Source organism: Motacilla alba, chromosome 2, assembly GCF_015832195.1.
Source record: "Motacilla alba alba isolate MOTALB_02 chromosome 2, Motacilla_alba_V1.0_pri, whole genome shotgun sequence".
In the NCBI taxonomy this organism is placed as follows: domain Eukaryota; kingdom Metazoa; phylum Chordata; class Aves; order Passeriformes; family Motacillidae; genus Motacilla; species Motacilla alba.
In genome coordinates this window covers 143,886,662-143,908,205 of record NC_052017.1, presented here as the reverse complement: position 1 = coordinate 143,908,205, position 21,544 = coordinate 143,886,662, and the positions used below count along the sequence as shown (strand labels likewise).

The window sequence follows — 21,544 nt, the reverse complement described above, 5'->3', positions numbered from 1 at the left end:
ACGTGTGTGTGATATACTGTCAACTGGAGGCTGTCTGTTGCCAAATGATCCCAGCAATAAATTAACAGCCTAATCCAAAATACCTTCAGAGCCATTAGAGGTATCCTATGATATTCCTTATGCTTCCAAAACTATTGTGCATCTCACCTTCTTCTTTAAAAAGATAGATGTCCCAGGGATGGCGTGATCTAAGCTTTAATGAACATATTCTTTGCATTATCTCTTCTGTGTACTGTGCCTTATCCAAATAGTCTTCAAATAATTTCAAAGGGGTCATGAATATAGCATGTGCATGACTTCATGTGAACACACTCAATGCATACTCTTGATTCTCTTCTTAATTGCTCTTCCTTCCCATTTTAGACTTCTTCAGTTTTCTCCAGAATACCAAACCAGGCTCTCTCTCCTATCAGCAGCTTGTGAGAGGATGAGTAATAAAAAAGGACAAGACAGATATGACATTTAACAAATCTGAGCCTCATCAATGAGGGGCTTCCAAGTGTTTTAATGTATGTCCTTTTCTGGCTGGTGGTACTAGAATATGCTGGCATTTGTGTAGTTGCAAGAAATAAAGACCAAGTATACTTGTTTTGGTTTTGCAGTTTTTATTGGTACTTTATTATTTTCAAATTACAGTCTCTTTTGACTTAATAGCCGTAGTGCTTATTTTGTGCCATATTCATCAATTTTCTTGAAAACTACTTTATTGAAAGGTCTAATGGACTTGTTGAGAAAGTTAACTAAAGGAAGTGCTGTTCATCTGGTGCGAGATGGTTGTGTGGATGCACAATTGTGTGACAAAGCCATCCCACAGCCCTGTGATTCTCTATCTGCTGTAAGCCACCTCATCCCCCAGGGGCTGGCTCTCCAGGGAAGTAACTTCACTTGGAGTTTCACCAGAGCTGTTTTCAGCAGAGGGCTCTCCACCACTTGCACTTCCTGAAAAGACAATACAATTAAGATTGAAATAGATGTCATATCATTGAGGCAGCTCAAGGCACACATTTTGTCGATCACACCTAAAAACCTTTCATGCAGCTATAAATGTTCATGAAATTGTTTTTTTCAGTTGGCAATCTATTTCAAAACGCTTTAGAGTAATGGTAGATCACCTCACTGTAATTAAGTATTGTCCTTTAAATAACTGCCATTGGAATACATAATAGTTTTTTCTCCACTCATGCGAGGCTTTATTTTTCTATGAACTCCTTAAAATTCCCTGCCAGGTAGGAAGTGTGGGCAACATCATTAATTTTTTGTCTGTCTGTGATACAAAAAGCCCCAAACACCCACCTCCAACAAATTTTTTCTTTATCTTTTAACTTCTATGATTTCAGTCTTCAACCCTATTTCACTGATGCAGTTGCCTCAACACCACCAAGCTAAGTCAAGAAAGTGTACTGAAGGTGTTTATTTAATGCCTCCTAGCCAGAGTGCTCTCATTGCTGCATACATGTCCCTCATACTAAAGGAATGTTTTCTATTTGAGATTTCCAAAAAAGAAGATGTGACTAGAAAGGATTAAAGATGAATGCTAACAAAAACTTTCCTGATTCAGTTTTGATTCAAGTCTGAACTCTGAATATTCTTACTTTGTTTGGACTCTTGTTTGGCTTACATGGCATCTCGGAGCTCATGGAGAAGGCTCCAGCTTTGCTACCTGTTGAATTTTCTACAGATAAATCCAACCTGGCTTTATCTGTAGAAAAGATCTGCTTTTCTACAGGTAAAGCCAACCTGGCTAACTTGGACATGGAAAATATGCCTAAAAGTCAAAATTTAGGCACATGAGTTAGGCAGACAAGATTTCACTGTGACATACTAATGGCATCTCTTTCTCCCTGGCTGCAAGACTGCTTACAGAAGCACTTGCTTTAGAAGGATTGGTTCTGTTTAGATACCAGCTAGAGGAGTAAGAGATGCAGGCTGGATCCAGCTCCACCTGTTTGGGATGCAGTGAGAGGCCCCTGACAAAGGGACTCACTGTTAGGCACACACAGTCCACCACACTATGTAACAGGAATGTTAGCATCCAGACATCTGTCTGAATATATATAAACATTCTGGAGCTCCTGTTTTGAACTGAATTACAAACTGAATTTCAGGTTATTAACACATTCCCTGGAAAAAGCCATCCACAGCTCCTTTTTTCCACAATTGCCACTCTTCTTGTTACTCAGTTTGATGTTTCCCATGGAAACCGTCATAATTCAAAATATAAAGCACATCTTTGAAATGCAACCATGGGAACTCCAAACCTCTTCAAGCACCATTCCTTTCATAATTCCCCAAGCCAACTGCTCCCCAAAATGCCAATTTTACAAACTGGTCTTAAACAAAACTTCAAGAGATTGTTAGTTCATTGGCAGTGAAACAGATACCAAGTTCCCTCCATAGTTTGTAAAGGCACTGCCAGCAAACATTATGATGAATCATTGCATTTATTACATGGATTTTAAAAAATTATCTTCAAATAAAACAATTCCAATTATGTGCCAGGGACAAATGATACATTGTGTCACTAAATATTTTGGTCTGATCACAAAATGAAACACCAACTTGGACAATTTTTTTTACTAAATGGAAAGAATATTACAGGTAACTGTTAAGATAAACAGCTTCTATATCCAGCAGTGAATAACCTAAAAGACATCTCAGATTCTTAATATGAGAGGATTTATTCCAGAAGCTGAAATTTATGAATTTAGCTAAAACCACAGCAAGGAATACCTCAGTTTTTTGTTGGACAGAGATACTGAGCTTTGAGCCTTTAGTCACCTCTAATTTGACATTTCCAAGTCAAGACATTTCCCATGGCAGTATACAAAGGATTGAGAAAACTTTTTTTAAATGCCAGTTCCAGTTATATTTTATGATCATTGGTTTGTCCAGTTCTTCTCCATTTTATTGAAATATATTGGGGATTTTTTTGCTTATAGATTCCAGATGGTATATGAAGCTGGAAAAATATTGATTTCAAGGAAAAGATGATATGAACAAAACAGAATTCATCACAGCTGGTTGAGACTGCATCATACTAGATCCTGTACCTTTGTATTTAGATGTGAAGACTGGAATGGTTTGTTATCCATGCTTCTCACTGACACACTTCTGAATTCCATCTACTTGGCATGAGGCCACAAATTGCAACTCACACAACAATCATGAACATTTATAATTTTTGAAAGGCAGAAGAGTGTTAGATTTGATCTCAGGGTAGCTAACAGACAAATAGATCCCCCTCAGGAAGAAGTACAAGGTACAACATCCAAAAATGGTTTGCAGCACTGTTCTCTCAAATCTGGTGTTCAGCATATGCCAAGGTCCTACAGCAGGACAGCCTGACAGGAGCAGAGGCTGGAGCAGTCAGGGAACAACAGAGGTGCAGGGCTTCAGTTCTGAAGGGAGGTAGAGCAAACTGGGTGCAAGAACACACATCAACGAGGTAAAAACATGATTTATAGGGACTCAATTCCTGCAGAATCTAATTTTTGGGAGCCATGCAAGTGATGAACTTGTACTGGTGGACTGACACTGTTTGGCATGAATTTCAGCACAACATCCTCTCAAAACTAAATGAAGGGTGTTCAGCCATCATCATCTGAGTTTTTTGCAGATTTTCTAACTGAACTGATGAACATTATTAATCTTTTTATGAAGACCTGGGCTCAGATTGTTATCAAGAGACTCACAGGATGTGTCTCTGTAAGTTACCATCCCAGGCTAAGGGGTCTGTAGCAGAAAATGGTTTGATGTGATATCTATTTAAATTGTATGAAAAAATTTAGTATTCAAGAGAGAGAAGAAATTAAAAATGACTGTCAAAGCAAAGTGTCAAGCCCACATTTCTGTGAGACGGAATTTAGCAGAAATCAGCTTTGTAACTGCATTACCATGGTGCTGAGGCCAAGCAAATACTGGCTTAGAGATCCAGCTGGGTGTACTCAGCTCTGCTTGAAGATTAACATGTACTTTCGACATGTACTTTTTGAGCATTTTCTTGACAATTCATACTCCATAAATTTCACAATTTATGGCTTATTTTCAAAAATTTTACTCAACTTTGTGAACTCTTCAAGTATGTTTTTCTCTCGGTCCCTGTATTTTTATGTTTAACATGCAAGTATTTGGCTTTGGCCGTGGACAAGAGCAGGATATTGAGCTAGACAGATCATTGGACTAACCCATACATGAATTTGGTGTTACTCTTCCAGTTTGGATAGTTTTAAATATTGTCTATGTCAAAACCAAGATGCCCAGGTGGATATTTTCCCACTTTTTGGGGAATTTCCATAGGTGCTAGGGATAGTCTCTGTCCGTGGTGCTTGGTCAGCAAGCATTCTACCAGAGCTGTGACTTCAGCCCAGTCTGGCATTACACAGCCACAGTGCTGAGATGAGGTTCAAAAAGATCTAGGAGTTATTGCCAGTTTAAACAGCAGAATAAAGTTGTGAAAATTAGCAATATCCCAATCAGCACAAAACCATCAAAGAGATCAAAGCATCCCCTCTGAACTTGAAAGACATAGAGAGATACCAGGAAACTGGTGAAAAGGCTGGCAACAAAATCTTGACTCCACTTTGGAAGAAAGATCACGAGTAAAGACTGAGGTTGTCCGTTGAATGAGAGAATTGATGCTCTCTGTGTTTGCATCAGAATCACCAGCTTGATGGTTCTGAGACATTTTAGTTTTGAGTCACTCAAACATCAGCCTCAGCCCATCTGAGGTCTTGTGCCAGGCACACATAGCCTGGCTAGCTTGGTGTCTTGGAAAGTACATTTTGTTCTCAGAAATTCAACAGCCCCCAAAGCAGAGCAAGCCTGAACTGTATTCACTGTGAAGATGAATCCTTAGGACATAAAAAACACATGCAAAACTTGCAGGCCTCCAAGAACAATTCAAAACATCTCTGTCTGCCAAAAAGGGATGGTTTTGTTTGCTTTGCTTGAGGCTATCCATATTTATTTACAAGATACGCAGATATGAAGGGGAGTTTATTTACTAGAATAAATTCAGGACAGGCAGCAGATTGAAATCTAATGAGAGTCAGTTTTACTGTCCTAAGCAGTAAGAAAAAAATTGAAGGGCTCTCATAGCTGCATTAAAATTTATGGCAAATGTAAAAGGACACATGCAAGAGGTATAATCACCACGGCTATAAAAAAAGTTTAATAAAATAATCTAGTGAGAAGTCAAAGCAGGCAGGAACCATAATAAGATATAAAGCCTCAGCTGCAATTTTACAGTGGATGGAAATGATTTGTGCTCCTCCTAATCCATAGGAGTCTCAACATTCTCATGTTAGGTGTTTCCAGTACACAAAAGAGGCCTGTATGCACAGCCTTCCAGTTTACCCAGAGTCTATATTATGACTGTAAATAGGGAGCAAGCTCTCCATATGGCTTCATCACATCTTCTACCATCATAACAAAAATATTTCTCTAGCTAGTTAACTCCAGGACACTTAAACTTTAATACACATTATCTGCCATAAAGTAAATTTGTTTAGTGTTACATTCTTAACTATATACCCTGGACATTGCAAGATGTTTAATTTGCAAAAAGTGCTTTTCCACAGTGACGTAACAGCACTATAGTCAGACAAAAACTTTTAGCAGAGAATTTAGGGTTTATTTAATGTCAGAAAACAGTCTTCTCACCTGTGGATGCTTTCAGCCTTCGGATATAATCAGACCAAAAGGAACAGTCTGCTTTTTTCAGTCCTTTAAGAGTCGGCAAAGAAACAGTGAATTCCTTGTAGTTATCACCATCATCACTTGACAGATACATAGGCCAGGCAGGCATCACCCCCAACATTCTTCTCGAGAAACTGTGCAGGTAGTTTGGATTTCTAAGGGAGTGGGAGACATTATCATTAGAAAATAATGACATGAACAGTAAAATGATAAGAAGATTGGCTAGGTTAGGGAAATGTGCATCCAGTCCCTCTGATCAGCGGGGTTCATATTCAGTCCAGATTGGTGAATCATTCACGATGCCTCACCTGACAGTACCTTTTTAGTCTGGTTCACTTCCCAAGAACAGGTACACAGAATATAGACACAGGCTTATGAACACCCCCAACAGCCCTCAATCCCAGCCCAACCCAAGACACTGGAAAAAGTCCATTAAGTCAGTGTTCCCACCATTCCCACACTAGGTTTCCAGAGATACTCCTCATTCTCAAGCATGGCCACAGCACAGTAGCACAGAATGATGTTCACAGAGTAATTGGCAAAAGGTGCACTGTGTCTTCTTGTGCTTTCCCTTTTCTTATGGGAAAAAGAGACCTCTTAGCCAAGAAGTTTAAGAACTGGGGTCCTAGAACTAGGCTCTGGAGACAACACCAAGGCCTTTGAAGCCTGCATGTACTTTAGTAGAATTTGCAGCTGGTCGTTGGAGATAAAATGTCTATTCCTCCTAGCTAAGTGTCATGCTCTAAACCTTTGGTGGCTGCTCTGGTTGGTAACTTGGCCATGACTTTCTAACAGTGTGAACCAAATCCCACTGTAGGCTTACAAAGTGTAGAGGAAATGGAGAAAGATTAAGTAAGGGCAGGATCTGGACTGATGATACTCCCTCTACTTCTCACCATCTCCCAAGTCACAGCAATTCTTAAATGTCTCACACTTACCCAGAGTTTATGAAATTGGAGATATACTGCATAATTTGCAAGGAAAGGCCCTTTTCTTCATCAGTAAATTGTACTTCATACTTCGGGTAAAAGGGTAGACCAAATGCGTACTGAACATCCAGCAGGAACTCCTGACCTGAGCTAAACCAAATATTTATAGAAAGGTAATTAAAACCATCATTTATTTATTTGTGGAAGAAAGAGAAATAAATTACTTTGGAGAATAAAGCAAAGTTGTAAATAATTAATGACCAGTAATTAGAGTGTGGTGAGCTGTGGGACTTCTTCAATCCAAAACATAAATGACGAGCAAGAAACAACAAGGAGAATTTTCCATTATGTTAGTGCAGGGTCTTTAACATTTGTTACAAAAGGAAACTGTGGAAGGCGTTAGGGCACATTTTCTAAATTAACTGGGTGTATAAGGGAGAGTGATAGAGGGAGAAAGTCACTTGGCTATTCCTTAAATGCCTCTTAAGTTTTGGACAGATTTTCACGAAAATTAAATTCAGAAAGTGGAAGCAAGTGGTGACATGGATTCTGGCAGCAACAACGGAAGGTTAATTATGGCTTATTTCACAGACATGGAATAAAATTCTGGCCTTTCTTAGCAGCAACTGGAGTTTTTCCATTGACTTCATTGTGGCCATGATTCTGGATAAGAAAAGACGTAACAGGAGATGTTTATGAAGATTTCTCTTAGACATAGTTTTAATCTAATTTCTCTGCTGGCTGGGTGGTTTTGGTTCATACACTCTGTTCATCCCAAGTTTTATATGGCAGACAAGTCAAAACAGCTTGAAATAATCCCCTAGATAAGATTTAAGAAAGAACAACTGCTGTGTAGTTCCACGTAGTACTTATAATTATAAGGAGTATTTCAACATTTCAGAGACAAGACTGGCCAGGTAAGACTTGCAGGACCTACTTGCAAAGATTTCAACATTGTCAAGTCCTGCAGAAGAACAGTGGCCAACTTCTACTAATAAAATTATAACTAAACTATATTCTACATATAGCTTTGACCCCCAGCTCAGGGGGAGATATTTCTGGCCTGGTCCAATTGCATTTTCCATATCTCCACATTTGGACAAAGGTCTTATTGACTTGGTTTAATACTGTATGAGGCAGACAGCATGAGGGGACCAGGGACAAGGAACAGATGTCTGTGAAGCAAGAATAAACAAATCCCAGATCCACTCAACAAGATTTCATCTGCAGTGGCATTTATCAAAAGGTAGCACAACTGAAACTATTTTTTCTTTGGACATGAAAAGCAGCAGCACTGGTGCGACCCTGATACTGCCTCCAATGGAACAAGGAATGTTCCACCACCATTATGGGCAGGTGGTCTAAAAGCAAGATGACTGCTTTACATTTTATGAGTGGTGGCACCAAAGCCTCTATTTTGAAAAGCACACAGCCCTCTAAATGAAATACATCTTGGGTTGTGTTTTCCTTAGTCTTATCATAATACCTCAGTAATACTTTGCATCTGGAAAGTGAATTATTCACAGATTATTCACCAAAAAAATGTAGAACTGAAACAACATTAAAGCATATTTTTCTTCCCCAAATATTTATAGAAGGATTAAGCAAGATCATAGTTTAATAATTTTGCCTTAAAAATAATTTGCTTGGCCCAGCACATAACAGCAATTTCTAGTGTCAGTATTGCAGCAAAGGTAAGATATACTTAAAGAGGCAATTTTCTTGGCAAAGAAGAGTCACTTTTGATTAGATTAGAGGACATGAAATTAGTTGAGATTCAATGAAGAGACAAATCTACCCATTTAGGGACTGCATAGCAGAGGTGAGCTTAGCAGTGGAGCTAAAACAAGTAAGCTGTGACTGGGGGTTTCCCCCTAAATGAGATTTTGTTCTTAGCCCTCATGTTTCTAGAGGTGAAAACTGTTAAGGTCACAGCCAAGACTAAAAATTCAGCAATCTCATAAGTGGAGAATTTATTTGATTTGAAATTATTTGTATGACTGTACTTGGTTTGATACAGAGACATAAGTGGTACAAAACCCTACAATTTCAGTCTGCTTTCAATATTTCTGGTTGATGAGAAAGAAAACATGAGGATGAGAAAAAACCCGCTAAGGTTAAGAGGGAAAAGAGGCCCATACATAAATGCACAGAAGAGCAGGAAAGACAACTGAGAAACATCTAGATGGCAGCTGGATGGGAAATAGGAGAATATTTCTGTCTCCTTCCTCAAACTCTGATCATAGAATCATGATCATAGAATCACAGAATCATAGAATAACAGAACCATAGAATGGTTTGGGTCAGAAGGGATTGGAGGGAAGTGAAAAATGCACAGAAATACCCAAACAAGGATTTTGGAGTCTTGTAGGACCTCTGAGCATACTTAAGGTAACACCAGGTAGTGACACTGTTTTCACTGGTGGAGTGAGAGAAGGAAAGGAGAGACAAATAAGTATTTATAGCTTTGCTGCTGTACACTGCCAGCTCTGAAGGGAGGTTTTTATTTCCTGAGCTGCTCCAGACTGCCCTCCCAGGACACCAAGCACATGCTCAACAGCAGCAGCTCTAAATGGGGATATGAAGGCCCCACAACTGTGGGACTTCAGAGGATAATTTGACAAAAAGGGAGGACTGCAGAGACCAGGGCAAAAGGAGTTTTTAAGGAAACCAAATAGCAACTAACTTCTTCTACAGAAGTCCCTTTTCAAGGAACAGATCAATTATTTTAAAGACACCAATGAATGCAATTATGTGTAAGGATGAAATCTTGGCTTTGGTGGCTTTACAGGACTAGTACTTTGTGCAAAGGTGGCTCTTCAGATCTTCGCTGTATAGCTTTGCTTTTTAAGATGTCAATATTTTTCATATTCACAGGTCTTTTTATTTGGCAGGCCAGTAAATTAAGCCATGGGGAAGATAGAAGCCAGATCCTAAAACTTTGTTCACACTAAAATGAGCTCTCCATGGGGAATTCTTACTTCACCTCAGAAGTGAAGTGCTGCTGGAATCCAGTTTACAGAAAAATAGATGGTAAAATCAGAAACTCTGTGACATTCATAACCAATGATTTAACAGCAGATCCTGAAATATCATTTGCTGGGGATTTTTATTATCCAGTGCCAAGCCATTTAATTGGGAAGGTATAGGTTCTGAGAAAATTTTCCTTAAACCTAAGATGGATTTTCCATTTAAATTTCCAAGTAGGGAAAACAGAGATTACTCAGCCACCAGATCCTCTACTTCTCTCTCTACAGAGCTGTGGCTACTTTCACACACAAAGGACAGCTTCAACAGGGAAGATTAAAAGATGAGTAGATCAGAATTTAGAGCAAAACCAGCCCAGTTATGGTTGATTTGGTTTAAATTCTGGTTCCAAATCAAACAGATCATAGATATAAGCCCCCATGTCCAAGAGCTGAAGTTAAATTTTTTATCTGAAACTTTTGGAACAGAAAAAAAAAACAACAAAACAAGCCAAATCAACAACTAATAAATAAAACCAGACGAAAAAACTCCCAAATCCAAGTGCCTCACCACCAGCACCCAATTCAGAAATCCTCAAAAACTTTGTTTGCAAAATGGAATTGTCATTACTGGTAATCCATAATCAGGACAGTCAGAACAGAAGAATATGATCTGGCAGACTACCATGCTATGTTAGGACTCAATGCACAGTTCAGAGCTGGGGCTGCAGGAACCTCACAGTGTGATCCATAGTAAATTAGGACATAGATCTCATTTTGAACCTTGTCCTTGTTCTAGATCTTGCTAATTATTTCATACTGGAAACTCATTTTGATGATTAATGACTTACTCTAGCCCAATATTTCTCCTTTTCCTTTCATTTAAAAATAGTCCTTACTCTCTGTTCCAACTAAAATCAATTAATCTCAGAGCATTTTGAGTCACAGCTTCTATTCTTAGTTGCCTTAATGTAGATTTTCGTTCTTTTTTAGACATCCACACACAGGCAGAAGCCAATGTAAATGAGCTTAAATTCTAATGATATCCTATATGATACCAAAACACCAGACTTCCCACTGCTATTCAATCATTTAAATTTTAAAATAACAATATATATATAACTAGCTAGAGTTCAGCCAGAATTACCAGTGATCATCTGAGAAATGCAGAAGAAAAATTGTACTCAAACTCATGTCAGTCACCAAGTAAAGCAGATGTTAGCAGTCTGTGATAGATTGCTGAGATAAGAAAACCATTTGTCCTTTAATGTAAACTTTTGTGAGACTAACTGCTCCTTCTAACAATTCTGTGAAAGATTTTGTGTTAGAGAAGATATCATGGCTTTCAGTTCCCAGCCTCATAATCAAGGTCCTGCTCTGTATCCCATTTGCAAGGACATGCCTATCACTGGGAAAGTAAAAATCCCCACCTCTTCAGTGTCACTTGGCTTTGGTGAGAACAGGTCATTTACATGCTGAGTGAGTTGAACAGTGCAGGTGAAATCCAGACTCAAAGGTTGCTCATAAATCTCCTGCTGATTTGAGTTGAAATAGGATTTCATAACAACTCTGTCCCAGGAGAAGAGGATATGATTTACATAAAATGTTCCACTGCCTGTGTGCTCTTCTGCCCCCATTCTAGTTTTTATTTTCATTAACTGCATTTAAAACTATTTTTGTAAGAATTATTGGAAATATTAAATATGCTTAAATATGCAATTAAAATTGCACCCATTCACATTAAGACCAGCAGATTTTTCCAGAGTATATTTGCATATCCAGTATCCTGAACAGCCATTGTCTCATCCATGTCATGGGAGAGGAGCAGCCTACCAACCCTGCACTTTGCTTGAACTGAAATGTTCATTTGTATGCCAAGTAAAAATAATTTTAAAAATTATATACAGCCACACATTTTGTGAAAGGAAATGGTATGTGATTGTAGGGAAAAAAAAAAATCAAAGGATAGCTGGATATTTATAGAAATTCAGTGAGCCAATAGGAGGCCTGGTGTGACCTCTGCAGTTCTAGGGATGCATTTGGCTCATTGTGTCTCCTGTCATCATGAACTCCTGCCAAACAAATGGGGGAAAGGATGTTTAAAACAGATGAACATTTTGCTTTCTTCTTTTCAGGAAAATCAGGACATATGGAAAAAGCTTAACTCCTAACAGGATTAAACTGCCAAATTTATCCACCTTTGTACCAAAAAAGCCCTATAGATACATGTGATTTGCAAAAGAATTCTAGAGTTTGCTGTGTCTTTTCCACTTGAATTACTCCCAACACACACAATGTTCCATTTTGTATTATAGCTGTGCCAATTAAAGAAAATAAAACTGAAATAGCAGACAGTAAATTCAAGAGCCTGAAAGCTCACACTAATTGAAAAAAAATATCATGGATCTTAAGGCAGGAAGAAAGAAAGCACTTTTATCAACTTGTCAGAACTCCTAAAGAACATAGATTGCACAGACCTGTCAGGGAATTACTGCATTTAAGACCTAGTAATAGGGATGCTGACACTTGATTGGACTTTTGGGAGACAGAAATTCATGTATTTGTTCAGTATGGCTACTCTTAAGTGGAATGAATTTCCAGAAAAAGGTGATGTGTACATCTAAAGACCCCAGAGCACCAAGGAGAACATGGGGCTTAATATGCACCAACTTTGTGCTTGTCTTGTAGATTACATTTGATAGGAACTGCTACTGCAGCACATGGAACTCCAAAATTGCTTTGCCTTTTCCTGAGTCTTTCAGCTGAATTTTGGTTCATTTAAAGATGTTTTCTGCTTTTTCTGAGCTGGCTACTTTGCCTTTGCATATTTATTGCTAATTTACAAGATCTGAAAAATCTACTGAATTACAAAGGCCTCTAAACTACTTCACAGGAAGAAAAAACAAATTGTCCAGACCCCAAGCCTTTAGAAGCAGAGGAGCTTTGCAAAGAGTTGAGAATGGCATGATGTGGCTGTATCAGTGTTTCATAGGTGTTTTCATAGCTGCAGCTGCCACAAAGCAATGGATAAGGCCAAAGGAATGAGAGGCACTTCCAAAACAACTTTTAGGGGATGACTGTGAGTAGAGACTGGGATATAGAGCACAATGACAAGCTGTTGTTGCAGCAAGTGGATATAGGCAATTGTGGTGCTTGCCCAGTTATGGAGCAACATACCTTTTGGCTCCACCCCACTGGTAATTTATTTGCTTTCTGTTTTTAGATCATTTATTTGAAGCCCAGAGGCAATCTTCTGTCTGCCTGCACAGCACCCAGTTTAGACTGTGTCCCCACCCTGTGGGGTGTTGGTACTCACCATCTCACATGGGAGAGCATCAGGTGGACAGCAATTGGTGGATGGATTAAAGGACAGGGATATGATATAATTGTTGTGAAATGAAAAGAGTAGAAAAATCTCCTTTAATTAAAGAGATATTAAGTATAGCCAGAATTCCTGCTGCATCCATAATAAACAGAAACCAAGAATACTTCACATAGTTGAATGAGTTTATACACAAACATTTTTTCTTTTATCAGTCAGGAGTTCTCGCCTTCAGTTACAGGAATCTTAAGAAGTGTCACCGAAACCCAGCCAACTATGTGAGCCTTGGCACACAGCAGCCTTTTAACAGCTCACACCAGTGTACACCAGAGTGCATGGCCAGGAGGAAAAGACAGCCCCAATCAAAATGACTGAAAAAAGGCAGCAGCTCATTAACCTTGGGTGAATCTGTCCCATGCAAAATCAAGAGAAGTTTTTATGATGATTATTATGGTCATGTTAATGACTACAAGATAAAGCCTCATTAAGTCTCAGTTTGATCCTTTTCCATCCTGCTGATGATGATGATCAGCCCCCCCTCAGTGGGCAGAGAACTGAATTTTAACCACCATCTTTAAGACAGAACATTTAGCACCACAATGTGACTTGGAAACTGTGCTGGCATGGCAAGAAGTGCTTCTTCAATATAATACACAAAAATCACCCAGAAACCTCTTGAAGGGTTAACAAGGCAAATCTTTGTAGAGTTAATAATGTTATCCTTGTCAAAACATACTTCTCCTATCACACATTTCTTTACCATTCCTAAAGCTATTCTCCAGTTCTCCCGACTAATCCTAGGCAGTGCTGAGCAGTCACATTCCTCCTACATTGTTTAGAATAAATGTTTACTCCGAGGCCTAAGTGTTCTCAAAGAGAGAGTGAGAAAATGGCAGCTGGGTCATGTATATATTTTTACCACAGATTATTAATGTGGGAGTCGGCTCCTCATTCAAATGGGAACTGAAGACTAAAGCAGACATGGTGTCATGCCAAGCTCAGGAGAATGCTACCACGTGGAAGGAGATATTATTTTGCTCTCTGCAAGATCCATCCATCTATACAAAAACTGTCAGTACATGGTTTTATGTGATTTTCCACATATGTCATAGACATCAACGTAGAGCAGTCTTTTTAACCCTACCATGGTATCTACACAAACTTGAATGTGTGTGTAGGTGTATACACTTTAGAAACATCCAGCTGAGAGATAAACTTTGGCTAATTTACTTTACAAAGTAAAAATTTCAAAATTTTTACAATTTTTACAATTACAAAAATTTTTCCCTGCTTAATATTTTTTTGTCTACTTTGCATCATTGTGGTTGACTCTGTCTTTACCAACTGACTTCTCCCTCCCCCTTGTTTATCTTGCTGTTAGTTATTAAGTGAAATAGTTAGTTATTAGGAGGAAATACCAGTACTTTTTTCATCCCTGCATTTTAACTCTCTTTTCTGTTACATTTTGGGAGACACATAAAGTAGGAGAGAGGTGACAAAGTAGAAATTGAAGAATGTGTTGCTATTGGGTGCCTTATCTAATTAGTGAATGGCTATTTTCCCAGAATATTTTGTCCAAGAGTAAATAGTCTTCCACTGCTGTAATTATCTAAATATTATTATAATGTAGTCTTTCCAATATTCCTGTGATGTAGCCATTAGCAATTATTGTAAATTATATATAAAGATATTATCATCATCTTTATGATACAGATTGCAAACACAAAGAGAGAAGGTCCGTCTCCTGTGTAAACTGACTTCTTGGGAACATTTTAGACAGCAAAGTAAAAATCCCTCATTATTTTATCTTTTATGTTACCCTATGGACATAACACTAGAAAAATTCCCATTTTTAGAAGTGAATGTTTATATCTCAGCAAACTGGTTGAGAAATCATTATTCTGTCAAAAGCCTATGAGTAATCAGGAATGTAGAATGTGGTTTTCCTCCAGCTACAAAGAATGAGGAGATCTTATTGAGTGCACTCACAGAATGCCCTGTACATGACTACCATGTGCAAATCATACTTTGGCTATTGCATTCTTTAACACAAAGAAATGGCTGTAACAGGGTTCTGATATTCAGGCCTTTATTAGAATGTTCGCAGGGTTCAGTTCTCACTTCTGCTGAGCAAGTTCACACCCACAAGTCCTGCCTTCCAGCCTAAGGAGTAGGTTATCTGGGTGAGTACATGCCTCTGCTTCCCCCCCAGGAGTCACAGTTTTCAAATAAGAACTTGAGAACTGTCAGGACTCATTTCTAGTGGTTACAAAAGTCTCTTGGAAGCTGGGGACATGGTTGCCAGATCTTTCCCCAAGATTAGTTTATATATTCTACCTGAAGGCTGTTTCATGGATATCACTGGTTTTAGTCTGGTAAGGTAAATTGCTGATAATATTCCCAAGAACTGTTTTGTTGGTTCTAGATTCTTGATGGTTTCCCATTTTTAGGAGTCAAAGCCACTCTCCCATTTGAAGCTCCTTCCCTCAACAATATCACAGCACTGGCATGAGTAGAGCTGCAATGCACCTCCATTGCATGGAGGGGGGAATGCTCTAGAGGGGGGACATGGCAAAAGTGGGATAAAGAGTAAAGGAAAAATAATTTAGGAAGGAATGAATGAATGAATGACTGAATGAATGAATGAATGAATGACAATATTTAAACAAAATACTTGCAAAGTATTCAGCAGAGGACCTAGTGTGGGGTCCCTTGGGAAAACAAGGGTATCACTTAAATAGACATGTAGTGACAAATGAGATCCTCTCATACACAGACAAGCTGAATTCTGCAACTTCTGTTAAAGTCCTTGCTTTGCAAGCATTTTTTTTCAGCATTTATTTTAATGGCACTTAAGGATAAATAAAGATGAAAGGAGTAAGAATGTCATGCAGCATATCAAGTTGGTCCATTTCTCCTTGCAAGTGGCTTAACTTAGAGGCAATTGAGCCTCTGCCTCACGTTCCTGCAAGTTTCAGACAGCATTCTGGCTTTGTTTGTTCTTTTAAAGAGGGTTCTGAAAAAGCAAACCAATAACTTTTGCACTAAAGTTAAAGTAATTAGCCTGGAACTCCAGTGTCAACATAAATATGTTTACAAAGTGTAGCTGCATGCCACGTAAACTACTACTGCACAGAAGAGTGTGAGGAGAGCTAAATAACATCAGCACAAGAGAAATCTTAAATAGGGCTGGATAGAAGAGAAAATTCTTGTCAATTCAAAATCACTGCCTCAAAGCCAGTGAGTCTAAGCTGTATAAGTACTATTTAATCTACTTACAAATAAGATCTAATCGTAGATGGCTGGGTCACTATCATTCTCCAAAGCAAGAAAAAACTTGCTGGCTCATTTGAGAACACATCTTTTCTTTTTGTGTGGCTGGATTTTTGGCATACCATAGCTCAGCCCTGTTTGGAGCCTTGTAAAAATCACTTATCTGGGCCTATCAGTAGCCAAATGGAACACTGTGAACATTCCCGCTGGAGCTGCCAGAGAAATAATGGCTCCCTGAGGATTAACTTCTCAGTGAAAAAGAAAGCAAGCCTGTGTTACCACAGCATAATGGCCTTCATCTGTAACCTAGATCTGGGCTGGCTTCTTTCAAATGCTTTTTCACTATGCTATCAGGAAGGGAAAAAACCCGGGCAGTTTGCAGGGAACTTCACAGGATCAAATGGTGCCAGTAGGAATCCGCAATCCCTCCCCTGAGCCCTTTTGGAGGTAGTCTGAGAACAAGGAAAAGGTCTCAAAAAGCCTTCCTGGAGAGAGGTGAGGGGCAGTCCTGGGGCTGGGAACAAGCATGGCTTCCTCATAAGGAAACAGTATGAGGAAAAACATCCCTGTGTGCTTTCCTGCCCTGGTGTGTGGATTCAGGGAACAGAAGGGGCAACTGTCGCTGCAGTTTTTGGTCACTAAGCATTTGAGAGCAGGAGCCACTCTGGTGAGTCACAGGGCAGCCCAAAGTGCTGACCACTGCCTGCAAACATCAGCACCTCTTCCTGACTTCTGCGAAGGGCAGGGTCTAAAATAAAGCCAGGGAAGGTCACCTTAAAGGCCTCTGCCTACCAGATTGTTCTGTGCCCAACAAGACATTGCATCTCTCACAGCCACTAAGGCCTTCTGCCTAAAATAAAATACAGCTTGTCCTGCTGACAATCTTTCAAGTAAACTTCTAAAATGAAGGATGACGCAGAGCCTGAGTCCATCAATGCTTGTATGCAAAAATATTTTTCTTCCCATGAGACTGTCTGCAGAACACCAGCCGCAGTGCTGGCACGGGAAGGAATAAATCCCTGAGCTCATCCACACTGAAGGCCAGTCAGTACAACTGGAGTACAACTGCACTGACCTCAAAAAAGGGCAGTGTTGAATTAATGTTGAGTAATTAGAAAATGACACCCCATTTATCTTGAGAGCCATGGACTCCTGATGACTTGGACCAAATTCTGATTCTTTGTGGGAGGTTTATCAGATGCAGAGTAGGAATCTGAAAGGCTAGCTTTGGAACTGGTCAGGGTAGGTAAGTTGGAAAGGGGAAACTCAATTCAGATATCTAATGGGAAGTGCCTCAGTTCAGAAAAAGCATTCTTGTACAGTTAAAGAATTTATTAGGGACCAATCCCTCCTTTGCTCATCTGAACTGTTTATTTCACATACCTACACCTATTCACTTATTCCACAGCATGCTCAAACAGTCAGCCCTGGTTTTACAAACTCTAAATGCAAGAAACATAATAAAATCCATCTCCTTACCTGCTCTGTGAGGAGCTCTCAGGTACGTGGTACATGAAGACATTTCCTTGAGAGGCAGCAGCCCAGTAACTTGCCATGTTTATGATGGGACATGTGATAAACTGGTCACTGATAAAAAAGGAGGAGCAGAGAACAGACACAGCTGAGTAAAGGAAAAAAGGGAAGAACCCCCACAAGCAACAGATCTCTCTCTATCTTGATAGTTTACTTCAATTTTCCACACCAGCTCCTATCTCTGTCTTCAAATCGACTGAAGAAAACCTCATTCACCCTCTACAAGACCAGAATTAGAATTCACTAGAAGTGCTGTTTTATGGAGTGCTGAACAATGATAGTAAACCAACCAGATCTGACACATAAGAAATATCCTGGCAAAAAAAACCCAAAAAAACCCCCAAAACAATCCAAATTTAGTCTAGTCTATAAAGGTTCATGCTTATAGTAGTTTAAAGTTCTTTCTGGCACCACTAGGTTGTGATGGCATCTAATAAGAGGTCTTATGTATTTCCGGGTTTAAGGATAAATAATATAATTTCTGAATTTGAATCTGTGAGATTTCTTGGGTAGAGTTTCCAGAACTAGAAGAGGTAAGAGGCCACTTTTGAAGATAACCTGCAGTGCTCATCAATATGGAATTCCTGGAATTCCCAATATGCATGGGAGAGAAAGATTAACCAACAAGAGTGCAACAAGGAAGTCAAATGGTCAATTTAACACCAGGTCTAAAATGTACAAGTGAAGCAAATGTATCCAAACCATCCTATCTTCCTTTGCCCCAGGAAAGGGGGCTGGAAGGTGGGGTGAGCAGTAACTGGAAGAAACATGAGTGGTTTAAGAGGGGCAGGTAGAAGAGAGGAGATCTTACTGCAGTATATCTCACTGTGTTTCCTCAAGGCAATATTATATACACATGCACCCGCACTCCCCATTCTTCCTGTGCTTGAGGACTCAGCACGTGCTTTGGGTGTTTATATACCTTTACCTAGGTGAGTGCACACAAACATATCTGCTGAGGAACTGGGAGGTTTCAATTCTCAGTTCTGTGAATCTGAAACAGCAGCTTCTCCTTCAGACTTGGTAGGTTAAAAAAAAAAAAACCACTGGTGCAAGAACAAACAGCATCAGAGAAGCATGAAAACATGTTGCTATTTTTAACTGGTATGGTTATGAAAGGCACAGTTTGGGTAGCTATCTTGGTTCAGCAGAGTTTATTTTAAGCTCATCTGTGAGACCACAAGCTTTGGGCTCACTGACCACAGGGCTCTTTGACAGTTATGGTTGACAACACCCAAATGAAACAAAAATTACTGCTCTTCACATGCCTACCAGCATGGGACTTTAGAGGAGCAGATGGTCTTTGAAAACCAGGGAGTGTGGGGAGAGCAATAGCTCTCAAGAAATGCTTTGAGTTACATTTCACCATTTTAACTGGATTCTTAGCTGGTTCTGTGGGTGGGTAAAAAGTCAGCTATTATGAGGAAGTAGAAAAAAACCTAAATGCATAGTAACCACAAAAGTGAAATGCCCAACTCTTACAAGCATGGAATACCAGAGTTTCAAAAAGGAAAAAAAAAAAAAAAGGAAAGAAAAAGAAAATTAAACTAATTTTACACTAGGGGAAAAAAATACCAGAAAATTGCAGCTAAAACAAATTTAAAAGTAGAATTATTTTAAAACCACAAAATATGCACAATGTATATAGTTTATAACAACCACTTATGTTGCTTTATCACACTTTGTAATCCTGTTAAAACTTTAGCAGTTAATTCCTTACATAAAATTTTTCTTGGCTTACACATCTATGCTGGTAGTAACTTTTTTTGTTAAAAAGAAACAAAGCTAAGGAGAAAAAACCTGAAACCGAAACAAATAACCAAACATCAAAAAACCCAAAAAAACCTGTTTTCTCCACCACATGTGTGATGCTGATATATAGGTGACTCTCATTCTGTACCTACTGTTTCACCTCACTTTCTGCTGTAGCTGGAGTAATTTCCAAAGTGTTTGAAGCAAAGTATTACCATCAGATGCCCTTGCCTCACTACTCATCCTTTTGCTTGGCCAGGAATAAGCCATTCACTTCTTTCCTTAGCCAAGGTATTTGCCTCATTTCGTAAAAGAGGAGGTCATCCCTACACCCAGGAGGCTGCCGAGCCTGAGGAGCTGCTGGTGTATCCCATCCCTGCTGGAAATCTGTGGCGTATCTCATTCCTGCTGGAAATGTGTGGTGTGCCAGCCCTTGCAGCTTTGCAAAAGTCAATGTTTGCACCACACTGAGCCTTGGGCTGAATGCCAGTGATCAAATGTGACAGCCCTGGGTTATACCAGCTCCTTATAGAGGTTCTCTAGATGGGAAGAATGGTTAAAATGTAAGTCCTACAGAGGTTTATTATGTCTTAAAACCTCACTGATCTAAAGAATATTCCCCCAGGGGTGGCAGTGATGATGGAAGGAGACTGAAGACAAGTCCTGGCTGTGATGCCCATGAACCACAGTGCTTCTGCATGTACTGCAGGCAATAGCCCCAGCGTCATGGTGACGGGAGGCCCATCCCTGGGACAGGCTACAAAGGAGGAGAAATTCCGTGAGATGTGTGAGTTGATAAATGGCACAAAGCTCAGCCCACAAGCCTCTGGCTTGTTTCCCCTATGACCTCAGTGCACCAGCACACCTGGACCACCCAGAAACGACTGTCTTCTTTTTGAATCAGATGTTTCCCAGAGAATCTTGGCTCCTGTTCCTCTGCTGCTCCCTAAGGCTCTCCCAGAGCAATGTTCTGCAGCTCTGATGGAGGAATAAAAGGAAAATCCTGTCTCTGAGGTGTTGTGGAGAGGCTCACAGTGGGACAGAAAACACTGAGAGTGCAGACACCAGGAGCCTGTAGCTTTGATGTCTCAGTTCAGAACACAGGTTGGAACATCTTGGACAGGCCCATTAGGATTCAAGTCACCAGTTTATAAACTATATCACAGTAGAAAAGTAAAGAGTTTTCACAATGAATCTGCTCATAAAGCAGAGGCAGGAATAGGGAAATAATTTTTCAATTCATTTCTGGAAAATCTGTTCCACTTACACATCCAATCCCTGAATTTGCTCAGAGGCAGAAAACAGGAAGTTTTCAACTTCCACCTCCCAAAGGTCCATGCAATGTTTCAATGCAAAGGATGGGAGTGCATTTACTGCAGGCAAGTTGCTCATTCCTCTGCTGACATTCAGAAGGTGCTAGAGCCTGTCCAGAGCAGGGCAATGGAGTGGGGAAGGGGCTGGAGCACAAGTCTGATGAGGAGCAGCTGAAGGAGCTGGGGGTCCTCAGCCTGGAGAAAAATAAGTCTCAAGGAGAACTTTATTGCTCTTTACAACTACCTGAAATGAGGTTGTAGTGAAGTGAGGATTAGTTTCTTCTCCAAAGTAATTAGCAAGAGGAAATGGCTTCAAGTAATGTCTGATACTGTGAATAAATGTATTTTACAGGTTTCATAATTAAAAAATATTATTGTAATTGCTGAAGTCAAAGTTTTCAAATTTGACCATCAAGAAAAAGTATCTGACTATATAATTAGGAGACTGGGAATAAAAGGCAGACTATTAATTCTACTGTCACAGGGATGAGACAACTCAAGGAACTGTTGATGCACAGTGTGCAAGCAACCCAGACATCTATGACATGAAAATGCAAAAAGAAGTATTAGTAGTCTGAACTCAATATCCAGTTCTAGAATGACACGTCAAACTTTTCGCAAGGCATAAAAATCAGTTCAATTTCTGTTTACCAATGACATTGGAAACCTTATGGAAAATGAAATCATATTACCCATTTTCTGATCATTTACATAAGAATTTCTCAAGTTTTTCAGAATGTAAATACACACTTTAAATAA

General features: G+C 39.4%; 1 protein-coding gene across 1 annotated transcript in view; it reads right to left on the bottom strand.

Moving 5' to 3' along the window:
- Positions 1–474: 474 nt before the first annotated feature.
- TG (thyroglobulin) overlaps positions 475–21,544 on the bottom strand; it is a 146,435-nt gene continuing 125,365 nt past the window's right edge. Inside the window, exons 45-48 of the mRNA XM_038126940.1 lie at positions 17,667–17,774; positions 6,636–6,776; positions 5,662–5,852; positions 475–939 (exon numbers count right to left, since the gene is read on the bottom strand). Coding sequence (XP_037982868.1) covers positions 827–939; positions 5,662–5,852; positions 6,636–6,776; positions 17,667–17,774 — 553 coding nt within the window. The 3' untranslated portion in view covers positions 475–826. The remainder of the gene's footprint in view (positions 940–5,661; positions 5,853–6,635; positions 6,777–17,666; positions 17,775–21,544) is intronic.